This window comes from Ranitomeya imitator, chromosome 3 (assembly GCF_032444005.1).
Source record: "Ranitomeya imitator isolate aRanImi1 chromosome 3, aRanImi1.pri, whole genome shotgun sequence".
NCBI classification, from domain to species: domain Eukaryota; kingdom Metazoa; phylum Chordata; class Amphibia; order Anura; family Dendrobatidae; genus Ranitomeya; species Ranitomeya imitator.
This window is the reverse complement of record NC_091284.1, coordinates 607,799,685-607,820,171: the sequence shown is the minus strand read 5'-3', so window position 1 is coordinate 607,820,171 and position 20,487 is coordinate 607,799,685. Positions and strand designations below refer to the sequence as shown.

The 20,487-nt window shown below is 43.3% G+C and overlaps 1 protein-coding gene across 2 annotated transcripts in view; it reads left to right on the top strand.

Moving 5' to 3' along the window:
- SLAIN1 (SLAIN motif family member 1) overlaps window positions 1-20,487 on the top strand; it is a 118,986-nt gene that overhangs the window by 3,795 nt on the left and 94,704 nt on the right. For both annotated transcript variants that reach the window (XM_069758071.1, XM_069758072.1), the window contains exon 2: window positions 6,628-6,767. In XM_069758071.1, the coding sequence (XP_069614172.1) occupies window positions 6,628-6,767 (140 nt within the window). The remainder of the gene's footprint in view (window positions 1-6,627; window positions 6,768-20,487) is intronic.

Genomic DNA, 20,487 nt, shown 5'->3' with positions numbered 1-20,487 from the left:
CACATCAAGTTTTTGCCGTCAGGCACAATCCGCCGAATGTAAAAAAAAAAAACGGATCCGTCGCAGATTGTGAAAAACTGATGCGATGGATCCGTTTTTTCGATGGATCCAACTAGCATATCCAGATAATTGCATTGAAAAAAAATTGGAGCATGTGCAGTTTAAAAAAACGGAATCCGGCTCCGGAATCCGTCAATTTCCGTCAATTTCCGGATCCAGCACCTTCCGGCTCCCATAGGCTTCCATTGTACCAAAAAGCCGGAAGCACCGGCGACATTTTTGCTGGATTCGGTGAAAACCGGAAGAAACATAAGGTCCTCCGGCGCTAATACAAGTCTATGGGGAAAAAAACGGATCCGGTGGCATCTTTCGCCAGATCCAGTTTTTCCAAAATTTGACGGATTGAGCCTGATGGCGAAAGACTGATGTGTGAAAGTAGCCTTAAGGTACCGTCACACTAAGCGACGCTGCAGCGATACTGACAACGATGTCGATCGCTGCAGCGTCGCTGTGTGGTCGCTGGAGAGCTGTCACACAGACAGCTCTCCAGCGACCAACGATCCCGAACTCCCCGGGTAACCAGGGTAAACATCGGGTTACTAAGCGCAGGGCCGCGCTTAGTAACCCGATGTTTACCCTGGTTACCGTTGTAAATGTAAAAAAACAAACACTACATACTTACATTCCCGGTGTCTGGTCATGTCCCTCGCCTTCAGCTTCCCGCACTGACTGAGCGCCGGCCGTAAAGTACAGCGGTGACGTCACCGCTGTGCGGTGCTTTACGGCTGGCCGGCGCTCACCACTCAGTGCGGGAAGCTGACATTTACAACGGTAACCAGGGTAAATATCGGGTTACTAAGCGCGGCCCTGCGCTTAGTAACCCGATATTTACCCTGGTTACCAGTGAAGACATCGCTGAATCGGCGTCACACACGCCGATCCAGTGATGTCAGCGGGTGATCCAGCGACAAAATAAAGTGCTGGACTTTCCCCAGCGACCAACGATCTCCCAGCAGGGGCCTGATCGTTGGTCGCTGTCACACACTACGATTTCGTTAACGATATCGTTGCTACGTCACAAAAAGCAAAGATATCGTTAACGATATCGTTATGTTTGACGGTACCTTTACAATGCTAGATATAGTACATAAGTTGTCACTTTCCCGCTTGTATAAAGCATCCATTGTTCTAGGAAGATTGCAGCGTTGTACAGTCTCTGACCTTGTCTAGATTTGAACATGAAGTGATGAAACATTTACAATATTGTTAGTTTGTCTTAATAACACAAAACACATCACTAACAAGAAAAAGAGATGATCCCGTTAATTCATTATTGATGCAAGTTGGATTCATACATTCACATCTGTTATCTGTTAAAGGGGTTAGCGGCAGCCACTACTTTTTAAGGTACCGTTACACTTAGCGATTTACCAACGATCATGACCAGCGATACGACCTGGCCGTGATCGTTGGTAAGTGGTTGTGTGGTCGCTGGAGAGCTGTCACACAGACAGCTCTCCAGCGACCAACGATGCCGAAGTTCCCGGGTAACCAGGGTAAACATCGGGTTACTAAGCGCAGGGCCGCGCTTAGTAATAGTAACCCGATATTTACCCTGGTTACCATTGTAAATGTAAAAAAAAAACCCACTACATACTCACATTCCAGTGTCTGTCACGTCCCTCGCCGTCAGCTTCCCGCACTGACTGTGAGGGCCGGCCGTAAAGCAGAGCACAGCGGTGATGTCACCGCTGTGCTTTACGGCCGGCGCTCACAGTCCGTGCGGGAAGCTGACGGCGAGGGACGTGACAGACACCGGAATGTGAGTATGTAGTGGGTTTTTTTTTTTTTTTACATTTACAATGGTAACCAGGGTAAATATCGGGTTACTAAGCGCGGCCCTGCGCTTAGTAACCCGATATTTACCCTGGTTACCAGTGAACACATCGCTGGATCGGCGTCAGACACGCCGATTCAGCGATGACAGCGGGTGATCAGCGACCTAAAAAAAGGTCCTGATCATTCCCAGCGACCAACGATCTCCCAGCAGGGGCCTGATCGTTGGTCGCTGTCACACATAACGATTTCGTTAACGATATCGTTGCTACGTCACAAAAAGCAACAATATCGTTAAAGAAATCGTTATGTGTGACGGTACCTTTATTGATAGCCTACCCTTATCTAATCTAAATGGTTTGTGTAGGAAGAATGTTTTCCTTAGACTACTTTCACACTAGCATTTTTTTTAATACGTCGCAATGCATCGTTTAGGGGAAAAAACGCATCCTGCAAAGTTGTTTGCAGGATGCGTTTTTGCCCCATAGAGTAACCTTACCGACGCATTGCGACGTATTGACACACGTCGCAACCGTCGTGCGACGGTTGCGCCGTGTTGTGGCGGACCGCCGGGAGCAAAAAACATTGAATGTAACGTTTTTTGCTGCCGACGGACCGCTTTTTCCGCCCGCGCATGCGCGGCCGGAACTCCGCACCCACCTCCCCGCACCTCACAATGGGGCAGCGGATGCACCGGAGAAATGCATCCGCTGCACCCGTTGTGCGGCGCATCAAACGCTAGCGTCGGAATCTCGGCCCGACGCAATGCGACGGGCCGAATCCGACGCTAGTGTGAAACTAGCCTTAAACTCTTGACCCAATTCCAGAGATCTTTTCTGAAGAAAAGCATCAATAATCTAAAATTGTTCAGCAATGGTAAAGAACACAAGTAACAGTAGGTTACACTGTAGAGAACCTCCTAGGCTCTGTTCACATGTCTGTTTAAAGAAGCTGACCACTAAATATCTGATCGGTAGTTAGAACAGCTATTGGCAGCGGCGGCGGCTGGAAATTCTCGGATCCTGACTTAACACATCAGTTCCATCATTTCTGAAGTGACCCCAACCGGGTACTGCAGATCCATCCCCTATACAAATGAAAGGGAGCATATCTCCAGTACCTGGCTGTAGCTACTACAGTTTTGACGAAGCTGTTGTGTTCCGGAAGCATCTGAAAACTTGCAGACGGTGTTGTTGCTGGTATCAGCTGATCGGCCAGGCTGCCATTTGTCGCACCCGCATTGGTCAGAAAAAAGTACTGGCCAAACAGACAGACATGTGAACAGAGCTTTGGAAGTTCTCTATAACCTACTTTTACTTGCTTTCTGCTCTTTTCAGGCTATTGTTTTTCTTCCGAAAAGACCTCTGTAAGTGGGTCAAGACTTGAGTAAAACATTCTTTGCAGGCTGAACCTAGATTAACATTCAGGAGGTGTAACAAGCTGATCTTGTGATGGGGCAGGAAGGTAACCAATATTGTGTTTTGTAGGGGAAATAGGATCTTACACACACACATATATATGTTATAAAGTATCTGTCCCATCATGGCAGTGCTTCAGGCCAGTTGTGAAAGTGACCTGCCCTGTCTTGTATTCCCATGATATCTTAGATGGTATTTAATTCAGGTTGCGTTTCCGATGTAGGCGTGCTGAACGTGGGATTTAACAGTAAGTGCTCAGTTATCTGGAACCTGTCAAAAGGTGTTATCCCCACTCCCTCCCCTAAGATCCATCCCCACAGAGGTTTTCCCACAAGGTTTAATTTTAATCAATAGATCTTGGACTAACAATAACTTCCACAACTGGGTGTGTTACCATTTTTTTCCCTTGTGCTGAGATAATCTTATAAATGCCCCTGCTGTGTAATGGCTGTTCGTACAGGGACATGGTCTGATCATACCACCGCTCCTGGGCGGGGGGTGTAGGGGGCGGAAAAGAGTATACAGACATTACAGCATGGAAGCACAAATTATTGTTGTCCTCCTGGGCAGGGGAGGACACAAGAGTATACAGACAGGGCAGCAGGGGGTCACAGATGATTCTTTGAAGTAAAACATCGCTTATAAACAGGCAGTGGAATGTTTTACCTCACAAAAACAATGATTTGTGTTTCCATGCTGTAATGTCTGTATACTCAGGAGTAGGGTTGAGCGACCTTGACTTTTTTAGGGTCGAGCCGGGTTTCGCGAAACCCGACTATCTCAAAAGTCGAGTCGAGTGAAATCGGCCGATTATGGCGAAAAGTCTCTCTCTCCCTCTCTCCCTCTCTCCCTCTCTCCCTCTCTCCCTCTCTCCCTCTCTCCCTCTCTCCCTCTCTCCCTCTCTCCCTCCTTCCCTCCTTCCCTCCTTCCCTCTCTCCCTCTCTCCCTCTCTCCCTCTCTCCCTCTCTCCCTCTCTCCCTCTCTCCCTCTCTCCCTCTCTCCCTCTCTCCCTCTCTCCCTCTCTCCCTCTCTCCCTTGACTTTTTTAGGGTCGAGCCGGGTTTCGCGAAACCCGACTATCTCAAAAGTCGAGTCGAGTGAAATCGGCCGATTATGGCGAAAAGTCTCTCTCTCTCTCTCTCTCTCTCTCTCAACTGAAAAGCTGGTGTTACACAGTGCAAATCGCTACAGCGCACAAGCGACAACATGGCGATAGGCGTCCACGCCCCTAAGACCTATGTCATCACTCTGCCCACGCCCCTTCATTGGCTGAAAAAAAATGGCGCCAAGCGCGTCATACGAAACGCGACTGTGGCGCGAAAGTCGCGTACCGCATGGCCGACCCCACACAGGGATCGGGTCGGGTTTCATGAAACCCGACTTTGCCAAAAGTCGGCGACTTTTGAAAATGAACGATCCGTTTCGCTCAACCCTACTCAGGAGCTGTGGTGTGATCAGACCATGTTCCTGCACCGTCAGACACAGCCATTACACAGCAGGGACACATTTATAAGATTATCTCCGCACAGGAACATTTTATTTAACACATCCAATTGTGGAACTTATTATTCCTAGACCTATTGATTACAATGTACTTTGTTGTGGGGAAAACCCCTTTACTTTATTTTCAGCCAATATCCTATGGAATGGGATTGTGGGAAGGCATCAGGTAGTGGTGAACAGTGATGCTTTGGGGTAAAGACTGTCTGACTAATTCCCTTTAAATACATTGCATTTACTTTTGGTATTGTCAGTGAACACCTCTATTTAAAAGTGGTTTTCAGTAGTTAGTATTCATTGCTCTATGCATCTGTCACATAAATTAAAATACAAGACTCATGGGTCTTGCCTAATACACTATTACTAATATACGAGTGCTAGGATTGGCCAAACACCCATGTGTTTTCCAAGGTAGAGGAGCAAGTTGCTGCCATACATCTCTTATCCTTCCTGAAAACTAAAGGATTGGGCAGTGAAATTCCATCTGCCATTTCCTTGTCTTCCCTGATATCTGTTGAGGGGGAGTCCAGAGACCCCCACATATCGGATGGTCAGTCAGTAGCACTGAAATAGCTTACTGTGTATAAGACTTAATTGTGTGCCATGTTGGCTTCATCATGTCATTGATCAGGTTAGGCTTTATATGCATAAATGTTGTGTCTCCATCATCCTTTACAAATAATAGGTTACTTGGTTAGAGACATAGGGGGAACTAAGACAACCGTTTCATACACCAGAATGAGGGCAAAATCAGACAACCGTATAATCGGAGTGATCCCATAACGCAGTGCGCGGAGGTGCCGGAGGTTCTCCAGAGAGATGCATGTATTTCTTGATGAGGAGGCATGCTGGAGTAAGACGCTGCTGATTCATGAAGAGACATCCCTCCATGTGCTCCTCGCCACAAGTCCTAATCCAGTCGGGGACTAGAGTAAGATTTGTGGCGTAATGAAGAAAATGCTGAATTTGATGAGCGGAGGTTACCACGCCCCTGTATTGCCTCTCCTGCCCTCACTTTATCGGAGCTGGGCGAAAATGGCGTAAGCATTCCAAAAGTCACCAAATTTTAACGCAGCCTTGAGTTGTTCCAACTTTTTGTGACTTTTCAAAGCTTTTTACTCCGGAATACTCGCAAAAATGCTTTGATGAATTGGGCCCTAACTGTTGAACTTCTTTAACAAAATTGTATGTTATTATTATTATTACTAGATGGCAGCCCGATTCTAAAGAATCGGGAGTCTAGAATCCATATATACTTTATTTATTCAAATGTAAGAATAATACAATTAATAAATAATAGTAAGAAAGAACAAAAATAATAGGCAGTATATGGAGAAAACACCAAACAAAAGTTCAAAATTGGTGTGAAAATGTCACTGAACCACTTCACAACTAAATATATATAGTTTTGGTAAATGGTATTATCATTTTTTTGACGAAATTCGGCAGGAGCTTGAAGAGCAACGTCACTGGGCCCGCCTCCACGCAGTAGAAACTTGCTGTGAGGTAAAAATTCAAAAATCACACCAAAATGGCGGGCGGAGTGTGTCACAGTACGGCACGTTTCTGATTGGTCGCTCGCAGCAGGCGGCAACCAATCAGACACTGGACACTGTTGACGTCACTTATCTCCGGACATTAGCTCCGGACATTAGCTCCGGACAAAGCCACGGAAGTTGGCACAAATTGCAGGAAGTAGTATTCTAGGCAATTATATATTAGATTATTATTATTTTTTTTTTTTTTTTTTTTTAGATTAAAACTACATTTTCATAATTTTAGTTGAAGGGTTTTTCCCAGAATTGTAAGTGATCCCCTGTTTATAGGATTGCGTGCTCATAAATTACAGCCGGCTTTCATTTTGTCTCTTCCAGGCTTTATGTGTCCCCCACTAAGAGGCATAAATCCTTTGAGTCTGCTGTCAGCCCATTGGAATGGTGTAGGCAAGTTCTGGATCATCCAAGTCCTGAAATCGAGGCAGCAAAGAGATCACTTTGCTTCCGGCTTGAGCAAGGTAATCAATATAATATTGATGGTTGCTATTTTTGACACTGAGCACTTCTACAAATTGCGTTATGCATTGTGTGCATCTGTTTCTCACATGATCCACTGCTGACTGGCATCTGTGCAGCACTATTGATGGGAAATGTCTGTGATGGAACTTCTACCATGGACCTCAGAATGTTGGGAGCTTCTTAGCACATCAATACCTCAGTCTGTGTGTTTATTGTCCTCTACATACTTGCATACTGTTATGGAAACCATGGGAGGGCTTTACTGTAAGAGTGGGCAAGTGAGGTCATCTTTAATGGTAAGGGTATGTGCACGTCAGGATTTTCTAGCAGAAATTTCCTGACAAAAACCAGACATTTCTGCCAGAAATCCGCATGCGTTTTTGATGCGTTTTTTGGTGCGTTTTTTGTGCGTTTTTTCCCAATGCATAGAATAGCGGGAAAAATGCAGAAAATCTGCAAAATTAATGAACATGCTGCTTTTTTTACTTTTTTTACCGCAATGCGTTTTTTTGCGGAAAAAAAACGCATCATGTGCACAAAAATCACAGAATCCATTCTAAATGATAGGATGCATATGTCTGCAGTTTGTAATGCGTTTTTATCGTGAAAAAAAAACTGAACGTGTGCACATACCCTCAAGGATCTTAAAGGGAACCTGTCACCCCGAAAATCGCGGGTGAGGTAATCCCACCGGCATCAGGGGCTTATCTGCAGCATTCTGTAATGCTGTAGATAAGCCCCCGATGTTACCTGAAAAAGGAGAAAAAGAATTTAGATTATACTCACCCAGGGGCGGTCCCGCTGCTGGTCAGGTCTGATGGGCGTCTCTGGTCCGCTGCGGCGCCTCCTATCTTCTTTCCATGACGTCCTCTTCTGATCTTCAGCCACGGCTCCGGCGCAGGCGTACTTTGCTCTGCCCTGTTGAGGGCAGACAATGTACTGCAGTGCGCAGGCGCCGGGCCTCTGACCTTTCCGGCGCCTGCGCACTGCAGTACTATCCTCTGCCCTCAAGAGGGCAGAGCAAAGTACGCCTGCGCCGGAGCCGTGGCTGAAGATCAGAAGAGGACGTCATGGAAAGAAGATAGGAGGCGCCGCAGCGGACCAGAGACGCCCATCAGACCTGACCAGCAGCGGGACCGCCCCTGGGTGAGTATAATCTAAATTCTTTTTCTCCTTTTTCAGGTAACATCGGGGGCTTATCTACAGCATTACAGAATGCTGCAGATAAGCCCCTGATGCCGGTGGGATTACCTCACCCGCGATTTTCGGGGTGACAGGTTCCCTTTAAGACCTTGAACTCACACGGCAAAATGATACATTGTGGCATTGGGTGTGCCCGAAAAACTAAGGCAAATACTTTGACACTTTTTAAATGGTATCTGTTAGCAGTTTTTTGCTACTTGTATGAGAGCAGCATGATGCATAGCAAGAGACCCTGATTCCAAAGATGTATCACTTAGTTTACAAGGTGCACTTTTTTTAATTTAAGTTATTTATATAAACATACACACAAAGAAGTTGTTAAAGGAACTTTTTTTTTTTGGGGGGGGGGGGGCATAAGGTACTATGTTATTTAATTATTCTCTTTACTTTACCATTAAAGGGTCTTATACTACAGGACAGTTCCTTTCTAAATGCTACAGTGCCGCATATAAAATAAAAAAAAAAAATCCATATACTCACCTCCTGGCCGGCGCCTTTCCAGCAAAGTTGGTGCTGTCTCCAGGCGTGACATTGTGTCATTATGAATGGCTGACACAAGAGCATAATATTGAGAGGCTACAGTGAGCCATTTGTGCATGGGGACAATGGGGCGCACAAGTGTTCTGTTGTAATATCTTGTGCTGTTGTGTCGGTCATTTAATTGTAGACTTGCCTGATGAAGAGGCCTCTGTGCCCCAAAAGCTTCAGCCTGCAAATAGAAATTAGCCAATAAAGGTATCACTCCTAGAATACGTTAGTCTTTTTTTGAGCATAAAAGTATTTACATCAATTTTTTTTTTCTGGCTAATACAGTACCACAATATATATATATTTTTTTATTGTGTATACAGTCACAATCCAATCCCGGCGATGCATCTGTTAAAGGAAATGACATGCTGATATGCATTCAGTGAGTTTTATGGGAGACTATTGTCTGAAAATGCATGCTTTTTTTTTTTTTTTTTTTTTTTTTTTTTATATAAATCTCCTATGAACAATCTGTCCATGTCCATCTGAATTAACATATTCGCTTACTTTAGTTTGTCTGAAAAATGGTAATTTGAACCAAATTTAAGGCTTTTTTATGTATGTGGCCAATTCACCAACATTGGTTCTGAAATCTCCATAGGCGTGGGTCAGATGACTTTCTTTATGACCGATGTTGAATTATTTGGCGGCACAGAGAACAATCGACAGTAGATTTTCTCCATTACTCTTACCTCAGTTTACTTAATTACAATTTTCATGCGTTGTTTTTAGTAATACATGTTAGAGCAAGATCCTTTATTTATTTCGATACAATGACTTTTCAGCCTCCTCTTTAATATTTTCCATTGTATCCCGGTATACCATCCAAAAATCTAGCACAGTGAAGTCTACATTTAAAGGGAATCTGTAATCACATTTTTGCTGTATAGTCTGACAGCATTATGATGTAGGAACAGAGACCCTGACTTCAGTGATGTATCACTTAGTTTGCCTGATATAGCAGTTGTAATAAAACTACAGTTTTATCTTGTGCAGGTCTATTAGAGCTCTTAGAGTGGTTTCACACTTGCGTTTTTGTCTGCAGCATTTTTTGCACAAAAAAAGCATGCGTTTTTTTTCCTATATTTAACATTGAAAACGCATGCGTTTTTTGTTGTACGTGTTTGGTCGCGTTTTGAAACGCATGTGTTTTTTTGCTGCATGCGTTCTTTTTCAGAAATGCAACTTGTGGTATTTTTGAGAGGCGTTTTTTAGACACATAAAAACGCATGCGTTTTTTTGTGTCAAAAAATACATTGGAGTCAATGGAAACGCATGCGTTTTTAAGCACATGCGTTTGTTTGCTTTAAAAACGCATGCGTTTTTATTAAAAAAAAAACAGAAAACACACTGATATGCCACCCCCCACCATAAAGGTGATAAAGGGATCCTAACCCTAACCCTAAAGGGATCCTAACCCTAACCCTAAAGGGATCCTAACCCTATCCCTAACCCTATCCATAACCCTAACCCTACCCCTAACCCTAAAGGGATCCTAACCCTACCCCTAACCCTAACCCTAATCCCTTTAGGGTTAGGATCCCTTTAGGGTAGGGGTAGGGTTAGGGTTAGGATCCCTTTAGGGTTAGGGGTAGGGTTATGATCCCTACCCCTAACCCTAACTATTTCTGTTTATAGTGGGTTTTTTACTTTATTTTGATGATTGGCAGCTGTCACACATTTCTCAGCATGTGTTTAAAAAACGCAAACGCATGAAAAAAACACATGTAAACGCGTCAAAACGCTGCGTTTTTTTCACCACATGCAAAAACGCATGCGTCAAAAAAACTCAGCGTTTGCACGCGTTTACCTGCATTTTTTCACCATGCGTTTTTTTTTTTTTAAAACGCATGCGTTTTGAAAGACAAGTGTGAAACCAGCCTTAATGCTGAGCCCTGTGTAGCACGGCCCACATCACTGATTAGCAGCTTTCTGTGTACACTGTATATTGACAGCTGCTAATCAGTAGTCGGAGGCGTGGCTGGACTAGCAGGCACAAGATGCATAGTCATTTAGTGATGATTTCCTGCTGATAAACCACTGATTTGATTGGAATAGCACAGCCTAGTAAGTGACACATCCCTGGATCAGAGCATCTGCCCAAACATCATGCTGCTCTCAGATGATATAGCAAAAACCAGCTGCCAGATTTCCTTTAACTGCTGCACTACATACTTAAAGTTGAACGTTGCGTACAAATATGGAGGCTGATATTGTTTGTATGTACCAGCACAACTTTACTGCACATAATAATGGTGGTGATTTATTAAACAGGAGCATGAGTGAATGCTGTAAGTTCCATTTGGTAGGAAGCTGTGATGTAGTACATTCATGTATCAGGAGGAGGATGGGATGTTCTCTGATCGCTTCACTGGTTTGTGTGAGAAATTGCTTTCCTTTCTCGATTCACCTGAGTAGTTTGGCGCTTCCTTAATCACTGTAATCTTGTTTCTGTCTCACTTGAGACTCTGTGAACTTTATAACAATTTTCTGGAGTCATGGTTGATTTCTTCCTTGAATTCTGGATGATGGGCTATAGGCAGTCCAGCTGTTATTCGTTTCAGATTTTGTCAAATTAAGTAACTTACCCCTTGTTATAATACACTAGATGGTGGCCCGATTCTAACACATCGGGTATTCTAGAATATGTATGTATATATGTACGTCGCACTTAGCACAGCCACGTAGTATTAGGCACAGCCACGTAGTATATAGCACAGACAGCCACATAGTATATAGCACAGACAGCCACGTGGTATATAGCACAGCCCACGCGGTATATAGCACAGGCCACGCAATATATAGCACAGCCCACGCAGTATATAACACAGCCCACGTAGTACAGTTAGGTCCATATATATTTGGACAGAGACATTTTTCTAATTTTGGTTATAGACATTACCACAATTCATTTTAAACAAAATAATTCAGATGCAGTTGAAGTTCAGACTTTTAGCTTTCATTTGAGGGTATCCACATTAAAATTGGATGAAGGGTTTAGGAGTTTCAGCTCCTTAACATGTGCCACCGTGTTTTTTAAAGGGACCAAAAGTAATTGGACAGATTAAATAATTTTAAATAAAATGTTCATTTCTAGTACTTGGTTGAAAACCCTTCGTTGGCAATGACTGTCAAACCTCAAAACAAAAACAACAATATACCTATACCTGTCCGGTGTTCAGTCGGTCCCATGCCGTAATCCATATCTAGGGGAATGTACAGTTTACAACCGAGAGCGGTGCTAATGCGACCGGCCCGGCTGTAAACCACTGAGGAATGAATGATACGCAGTGGGCGCAGTATCAGTAACTAGTGGTGACGTTACTGAGTCTGTGCTCGCTGCCGGCATGAACTCCTGTGACCTCAGGACCGTGGGAGAATGCAAGTGATGAGGTCATGGCAGTTCAAGCTCTGTCACAGTGACCTCATCACTTGCATTCTCCCACGGTCCTGAGGTCACAGGAGTTCATGCCGGCAGCGAGCATAGACTCAACGCTAGGTACTGAGCTTGTGCCCGCTGCTTCTCATTCATTCAATCTCTCCTGCTCGCCAGCCGAGCAGGGGAGAACGCATGACAGCCGCGTTCAGCACCACACGCAGGGGAACAGCGCTTACAGTAGCTCTACTTCCCTGCGGCCGTCCGTGTGGTACTGATGCGGCACACGGGCAGCACACTGTTGCCGCACGTGTGCCGCATGTAGTACACACACAGAATTTCTCCGGTACCGGCCTTAGGCTGGTTCCAATGACTTTGTGCAGACTGAATAAATTAACTTACTTTCAATTTTCCTAGTTGGCCGAATGGAAATGACAGCATGCTGTAGTCTCTTCCATTTTGCAGATGAGGCAGTGCTTGTTTTTTTGTCACGCAGCTCTTGCACCAGTCCGCGATTCCAACCAATGCAAGGAGCTGAACATGGAACCATTCATATTCACAATTTGGGAGAATGCTAGTGTTCCTGTCAACCTGGCCTGAGGCAGGCACTGGCCTATAGTTGAGGGAGAGAGTCAGGGTGTAAAGCTAGGGAAAATAGTAGATACATATATTAATATTGAGCCTCTTGAAGGGAGTTTCTCAGCAGGTTTTTGAGATGTAATCTGAGAGCCACATGATTTAGGGGCAGATACCCTGATTCCAGCGATGTGTCACTTACTTGACTGCTTGATGCAGTTTTGATAGAACCCCCTGTATTGTCTGCTGCATGTTTGGCAGTGGTCAGGATGCTGAGCTGTGTGTAACTTCGCCGACGACACTGATTGGCAGCTTCATGTGTACACTGTGGCAACCTTCTGCCTATACAATCATTAGTGGCAGTGGGGTTACACAGATTAGCTGGCCTGGCTTGCACTTGCCGGATCTGTTAAAATAAACGAGAACAGATGGCACATTAACGGATCCGTTGTCTGTTGACTCCAATGATAAAAAACGGATACGACAGAGGTCAGTTAGTGAATAATGGACTGAAAATTGTCTCAGCATAACTTTACCTAACGGATTTCTACTGGATCAGTCCTAACGGATCACTACTGGACATGTGAACTTATCCTTAGTCAGGCAGTGATAATGTCCTTTATATAAAACAAAAGGATCTACAGCATGCAATCTAGTAAGTGACACATCCCTGGAATAACGCTATCTGCCCCTACATCATGCTGCTCTGATACGTAGCAAGAACCAACTGACAGATTTCCTTAAGGCCTCCTTCGCATGTCCATATAAAACAAGTACGTGAAAAACTGGTACCACACCCATCCATGTGTCTGTTTTTACCATCTTAAATCACAAATTGCCAAAAGGCAAATAATCCCTAGCTGAGGACTCTAAAAATACCTTTTATTAGTACTACTAAAAAGGAATTAATATTTAAAAACTTGCACTTGTCAGTGTATAACAATAGGACCGAAGCATGCTGTTTTAATGACTAACATCTTTTTGAATTGCTGGTGAAACATGTTGGGGAGGCTTAGGATCAAGTTTTAACAGCACCTGCCAGATATACAGTATGTAGTGGGAATTGAGGGAGATATAGGTAGCGGCTGCACCTTACCCCATACCCTAAATACTGTCACTTAATGGGAATAGGACTGTGAGCAATACAAAAAGATGTTATTAGTCCTTAAAACAGTATACTTCGGTCCTATTGTTATACACTGACAAGTGCAAGTTTTTAAATATTAATTCCTTTTTGGTAGCACTAATAAAAGGTATGTTTTAGAGTCCTCAGTTAGGCATGATTTGCCTTTTGGCAATTTGTGATTTATGTTAGTATTACCTTACGCTGACTTTGGTTTGGACAGCAGTTGTTGTTGGGTGTTTTCACCATCAGTGTGTCACCCATGTATCCATTTTTACCATCACTGTCATCCATGTGTCATCTTTACCGTCAGTGTGTCATCCGTGTGCCGTTTTTACCATCGGTCAGTGTATCATCCCTGTCATCTTTTGTGTGTCGTTTTTACCATCAGTGTGTTACCCGTGTGTCGGTTTTACCATCAGTGTGTTACCCGTGTGTCGGTTTTACCATCAGTGTGTTACCCGTGTGTCGGTTTTACCATCAGTGTGTTACCCGTGTGTCGGTTTTACCATCAGTGTGTTACCCGTGTGTCGGTTTTACCATCAGTGTGTTACCCGTGTGTCGGTTTTACCATCAGTGTGTTACCCGTGTGTCGGTTTTACCATCAGTGTGTTACCCGTATGTCGGTTTTACCATCAGTGTGTCATCCGTGTGTCCGTCGTTACCATCAGTGTGTCATCCGTGTGTCGTTTTTACCATCAATCTGTGTCATCCGTGTATCATCTGTGTGTTGTTTTTACCATCAGTGTGTCATCTGTGTGTTGTTTTTACCATTAGTGTGTCGTTTTTACCATCAGTGTTATTTTTACCATCAGTGTTATTTTTACCATCAGTGGGTCATATGAGTGTCGTGTAGTTTTTACCATCAGTGTGTCACTCGTGTGTCCGTTTTTACCATCACTGTGTCACTCGTGTTAGTTTTTACCATCAGTTTGTGTCATCCATGTTTCTGTTTTTACCATCAGTATGTCACTCGTGTGTCCGTTTTTACTATCAGTGTGTCATCCGTGTGTCTGTTTTACCATCAATCAGTGTTTCATCCGTGTGTCATCTTTACTATTAGTAACATAGTAACATAGTAACATAGTTAGTAAGGCCGAAAAAAGACATTTGTCCATCCAGTTCAGCCTATATTCCATGATAATAAATCCCCAGATCTACGTCCTTCTACAGAACCTAATAATTGTATGATACAATATTGTTCTGCTCCAGGAAGACATCCAGGCCTCTCTTGAACCCCTCGACTGAGTTCGCCATCACCACCTCCTCAGGCAAGCAATTCCAGATTCTCACTGCCCTAACAGTAAAGAATCCTCTTCTATGTTGGTGGAAAAACCTTCTTTCCTCCAGACGCAAAGAATGCCCCCTTGTGCCCGTCACCTTCCTTGGTATAAACAGATCCTCAGCGAGATATTTGTATTGTCCCCCTACATACTTATACATGGTTATTAGATCGCCCCTCAGTCGTCTTTTTTCTAGACTAAATAATCCTAATTTCGCTAATCTATCTGGGTATTGCAGTTCTCCCATCCCCTTTATTAATTTTGTTGCCCTCCTTTGTACTCTCTCTAGTTCCATTATATCCTTCCTGAGCACCGGTGCCCAAAACTGGACACAGTACTCCATGTGCGGTCTAACTAGGGATTTGTACAGAGGCAGTATAATGCTCTCATCATGTGTATCCAGACCTCTTTTAATGCACCCCATGATCCTGTTTGCCTTGGCAGCTGCTGCCTGGCACTGGCTGCTCCAGGTAAGTTTATCATTAACTAGGATCCCCAAGTCCTTCTCCCTGTCAGATTTACCCAGTGGTTTCCCATTCAGTGTGTAATGGTGATATTGATTCCTTCTTCCCATGTGTATAACCTTACATTTATCATTGTTAAACCTCATCTGCCACCTTTCAGCCCAAGTTCCCAACTTATCCAGATCCATCTGTAGCAGAATACTATCTTCTCTTGTATTAACTGCTTTACATAGTTTTGTATCATCTGCAAATATCGATATTTTACTGTGTAAACCTTCTACCAGATCATTAATGAATATGTTGAAGAGAACAGGTCCCAATACTGACCCCTGCGGTACCCCACTGGTCACAGCGACCCAGTTAGAGACTATACCATTTATAACCACCCTCTGCTTTCTATCACTAAGCCAGTTACTAACCCATTTACACACATTTTCCCCCAGACCAAGCATTCTCATTTTGTGTACCAACCTCTTGTGCGGCACGGTATCAAACGCTTTGGAAAAATCGAGATATACCACGTCCAATGACTCACCGTGGTCCAGCCTATAGCTTACCTCTTCATAAAAACTGATTAGATTGGTTTGACAGGAGCGATTTCTCATAAACCCATGCTGATATGGAGTTAAACAGTTATTCTCATTGAGATAATCCAGAATAACATCCCTCAGAAACCCTTCAAATATTTTACCAACAATAGAGGTTAGACTTACTGGCCTATAATTTCCAGGTTCACTTTTAGAGCCCTTTTTGAATATTGGCACCACATTTGCTATGCGCCAGTCCTGCGGAACAGATCCTGTCGCTATAGAGTCCCTAAAAATAAGAAATAATGGTTTATCTATTACATTACTTAGTTCCCTTAGTACTCGTGGGTGTATGCCATCCGGACCCGGAGATTTATCTATTTTAATCTTATTTAGCCGATTTCGCACCTCTTCTTGGGTTAGATTGGTGACCCTTAATATAGGGTTTTCATTGTTTCTTGGGATTTCACCTAGCATTTCATTTTCCACCGTGAATACCGTGGAGAAGAAGGTGTTTAATATGTTAGCTTTTTCCTCGTCATCTACAACCATTCTTTCCTCACTATTTTTTAAGGGGCCTACATTTTCAGTTTTTATTCTTTTACTATTGATATAGTTGAAGAACAGTTTGGGATTAGTTTTACTCTCCTTAGCAATGTGCTTCTCTGTTTCCTTTTTGGCAGCTTTAATTAGTTTTTTAGATAAAGTATTTTTCTCCCTATAGTTTTTTAGAGCTTCAATGGTGCCATCCTGCTTTAGTAGTGCAAATGCTTTCTTTTTACTGTTAATTGCCTGTCTTACTTCTTTGTTTAGCCACATTGGGTTTTTCCTATTTCTAGTCCTTTTATTCCCACAAGGTATAAACCGCTTACAGTGCCTATTTAGGATGTTCTTAAACATTTCCCATTTATTATCTGTATTCTTATTTCTGAGGATATTGTCCCAGTCTACCAGATTAAGGGCATCTCTAAGCTGGTCAAACTTTGCCTTCCTAAAGTTCAGTGTTTTTGTGACTCCCTGACAAGTCCCCCTAGTGAAAGACAGGTGAAACTGTACAATATTGTGGTCGCTATTTCCTAGATGCCCGACCACCTGCAGATTTGTTATTCTGTCAGGTCTATTAGATAGTATTAGGTCTAAAAGTGCTGCTCCTCTGGTTGGATTCTGCACCAATTGTGAAAGATAATTTTTCTTGGTTATTAGCAGAAGCCTGTTGCCTTTATGGGTTTCACAGGTTTCTGTTTCCCAGTTAATATCCGGGTAGTTAAAGTCCCCCATAACCAGGACCTCATTATGGGTTGCACTCATTAGTGTTTCACCTGTGTGTGTCGTTTTTACCATCAGTGTGTCATCCGTGTCTCGGTTTTACGATCAGTATATCATCCGTGTGTCCGTCGTTACCATCAGTGTGTCTTCCGAGTGTCGTTTTTACCATCAGTGTGTCACTCGTGTGCCCGTTTTTACCATCAGTGTTATCCGAGTGTCGTTTTTACCATGAGTGTGTCATCTTTACCATCAGTGTCTCATTCATGTGTCGTTTTTACCATCAGTCATCAGTGTTTTTCCAGGATGGATGAAGTAAGAAATAGCTAAGAAAACTTCTCCTCTACTTTGCGGGGATAACAAGAGCAGGACACAGGTGCCATCCATGAGCTGTACGTGTTTTTCACAGAGACAAAGACTTGTATTGGTCCTTGTCATCTGTGCTGATGGAATGTAACGGACAGGTCTCCGTGGGTTTTCCATGAACACACAGTTTGTGTTAGAATATGAACATGTGAATAGCACCACAGATTATAATGGGCACATTGGGAATTCATGAAAAAATGGATATCATATGTACTGAAAAGACGGACGTGTGAATGAGACCTAAGACATGTACACAGAAAAATAACACATTGTAGTTCCTACACCTGAATAGACCAAAATGCTATCTAGGTTTCAGCCTTAATTTAGTTCCTATTTACATATTGCAATTTTGAGTTTTTGTAAAACTGCAGCCCACCCTATTGATTGTGGTTTTGTGACCTTTTTTTATGAAAAAGGGGAAAAATCTTCAGTGAGGAAAACTCAAGCTTTGAAAACTGCACTTTAAAATTGTCATAATTCCTAGAAATGTGCCCTTTCTAGAACTGAGAAAAAGTTTCCGCTGTCTGTTCAATATACACTGCTCAGAAAACTAAAGGGAATACTAAAATATCACATCCAGTTGCAAATCTTCATTCATTACATATTGGAATGCATTGAGAACAATAAAACATAAAAATGATCACTGTAAATAAAAATTTCTCATATAGGTCTGGATTTGGAATGATACTCAAAATCAAAGTGAAAAATGAAATTACAGGCTGCTCCTACTTCAGTGGAAATGTCTCAAGACAAGGAATTGATGCCCAGTAGTCTGTGTGGCCTTCACATGTCTGTATGACCTCACTACAATGCCTGAGCATAGTTCTGATGAGGTGGCGGATGTTCTTCTTAGGAATCTCCTTCCAGACCTGGATTAAAGCCTCAGTCAACTCCTGGACAGTCTATGGTGCAATGTGGCATTGGTGGGTGGAACGAGACATGATGCTGCAGATGTGCTTGATTTGGATTCAGGTTTGGGGAATGGACAGGCCGGTCCATAGCATCAGTGCCTTCATCATGCGGGAACTGCTGACACATTTCAGCCACATGACACCAGCATTGTCATGCATCAGAAGAAACCCAGGGCCCAGTGCACCTGCATATGGCCCACAGTGGGTCTGAGACTCTCATCCCGGTACTCAAGGGTAGTCAGCATTCCTCTTGCTAGCACATGGATGGCTTTGCGGCCCTCCAAAGAATTGCCTCCCCACACCATTACTGACAGACTGCCAAACCAGTCATGCTGGAGTGTGTTGCAGGAAGCAGAAAATTATTCATGGTGTCTCCAGTCTCTGTCGTATCTGTTATATGTCCTCAGTGTTAACCTGCTTTCATCCATGAAGAGCACAGGGCGCTAATATCAAATCTGCCAATCACCCTGCACGGTGTTCGTCTGTAAGCAGAACTCCTATTTGTGGACGTCGGACCCTCATACCACCCTCATGGAGTCGGTTTCTGATAGTTAGAGCAGCCAAAAGGATGTTAGTGGTGTGCTGGAGGTAATTTTCCATGGCTCTAGCACTGCTCCTTCTGTTCCTCCTTGCACAAAGGAGGGTGACGCGGTCCTGCTGTTGGGTTGTTGCCCTCCTACGGCTTCCTCAACGTCTCCTGTCGTACTGGACGGTCTCCTGGTATGTGCTCCATGCTCTGGACACTGTTCTGACCGGTACAGCTACCCTTACTGCCACAGCTCGTATTGATGTGCCATCCTGGATGAGCTGCACTACCTGAGCAACGTTTGTGGGTTGCTACTGTACCTCTAGGGGTGAGAGGTTACATTGTGTTGTTTAAGTGTTCCCTTTATTTTCTAGAGCAGTGTATATCCGGAACATGGAAATCTGTGGGTGAAAGATGCCACTGTCATCGGTCACAGCCTCCATTTATCCTTTATGCTCCTTGTGTTTACAAAAAGTATCGTGAAAAACTGACGTGAACAGTCCTCTACTGTAACGCAGGGTTGCCAACTTGACTGTTTACTACATTCACTGAAAATTCTAAAATAAAATGAATTTGTATAAATTGCTTCAGCTTCAAGAAAATCATGGACGCCTTAAACATTTTTTACAGACAGGACAAAAAAAGTTCCCTGTATTCCGCTGCAAAGATTCATGAATGATGTTCGGTCAGGGCTGTGCTGTGTGGATTCATCTGTTGGTAGAAGGATACAGATATGGCTTTTTTACTTCTGGAAGTGGTGTTCTTTTGTTATTGAGAGTGGGGGCAATGACTAGTATCAATTTCAATAATTGGAGTTGATATTCTTGGCATCTTCCAAGGTCATACGTCTGTCCTTTCAGCATTAGAAACCTCCAAGGGATGAAATCTGAGAACTTCTCATAAGCCACTTAGTGATCTGTATTGATTCCTTGCATTAATTCGTACAACACATGCCTATTATGTTAATCTGTATTCCATATGGCAAATAACCGTCATCAGAGTACACTTAATTGGCTATAATTGTAACCGATGCTGGGAGATGTTACATTTTGCATGTTCTTCTTGGAGTTGAAGATTGATGTGGAAGGTTGAAGTTGATCTGTCAGTTTAAGATGCTGCCCTATGTAAGAACAGCATATTACAGCTACAGTCTGTATTCCTAGAAGCTAAAGCCGCACAAGCTTTGCCATTTCTACAAGGGTCTCTGAAAGTATACATGGGGCGCATAGTTATAAGTCTTCTGTATTCATGAGCAGAGCCCTCTCCTGGACTCCCTTGTCCCATAGATCTGCCTTGTAATAAGATCTTGTAGATTGGCCTGATTTATTTTTTGATATTTTTCTAGAGAAAATCGATTGTATATCAGTTAGTGCTTAGCATAAATGAGTACATCCCCTTTTGAAAAGTAAGATTTTAATCAATATCGCATTGAACACAAGAAACATTTCCAATATTTTGACAGGACTGCATTTCATACATTTTTTTTTTCAACCCAGTACATGAAAATGGGGTTAATAATATAACTTTCATTACAAAATCTTCAGTTTTACTCAAACTGATCGATGCAAAAATG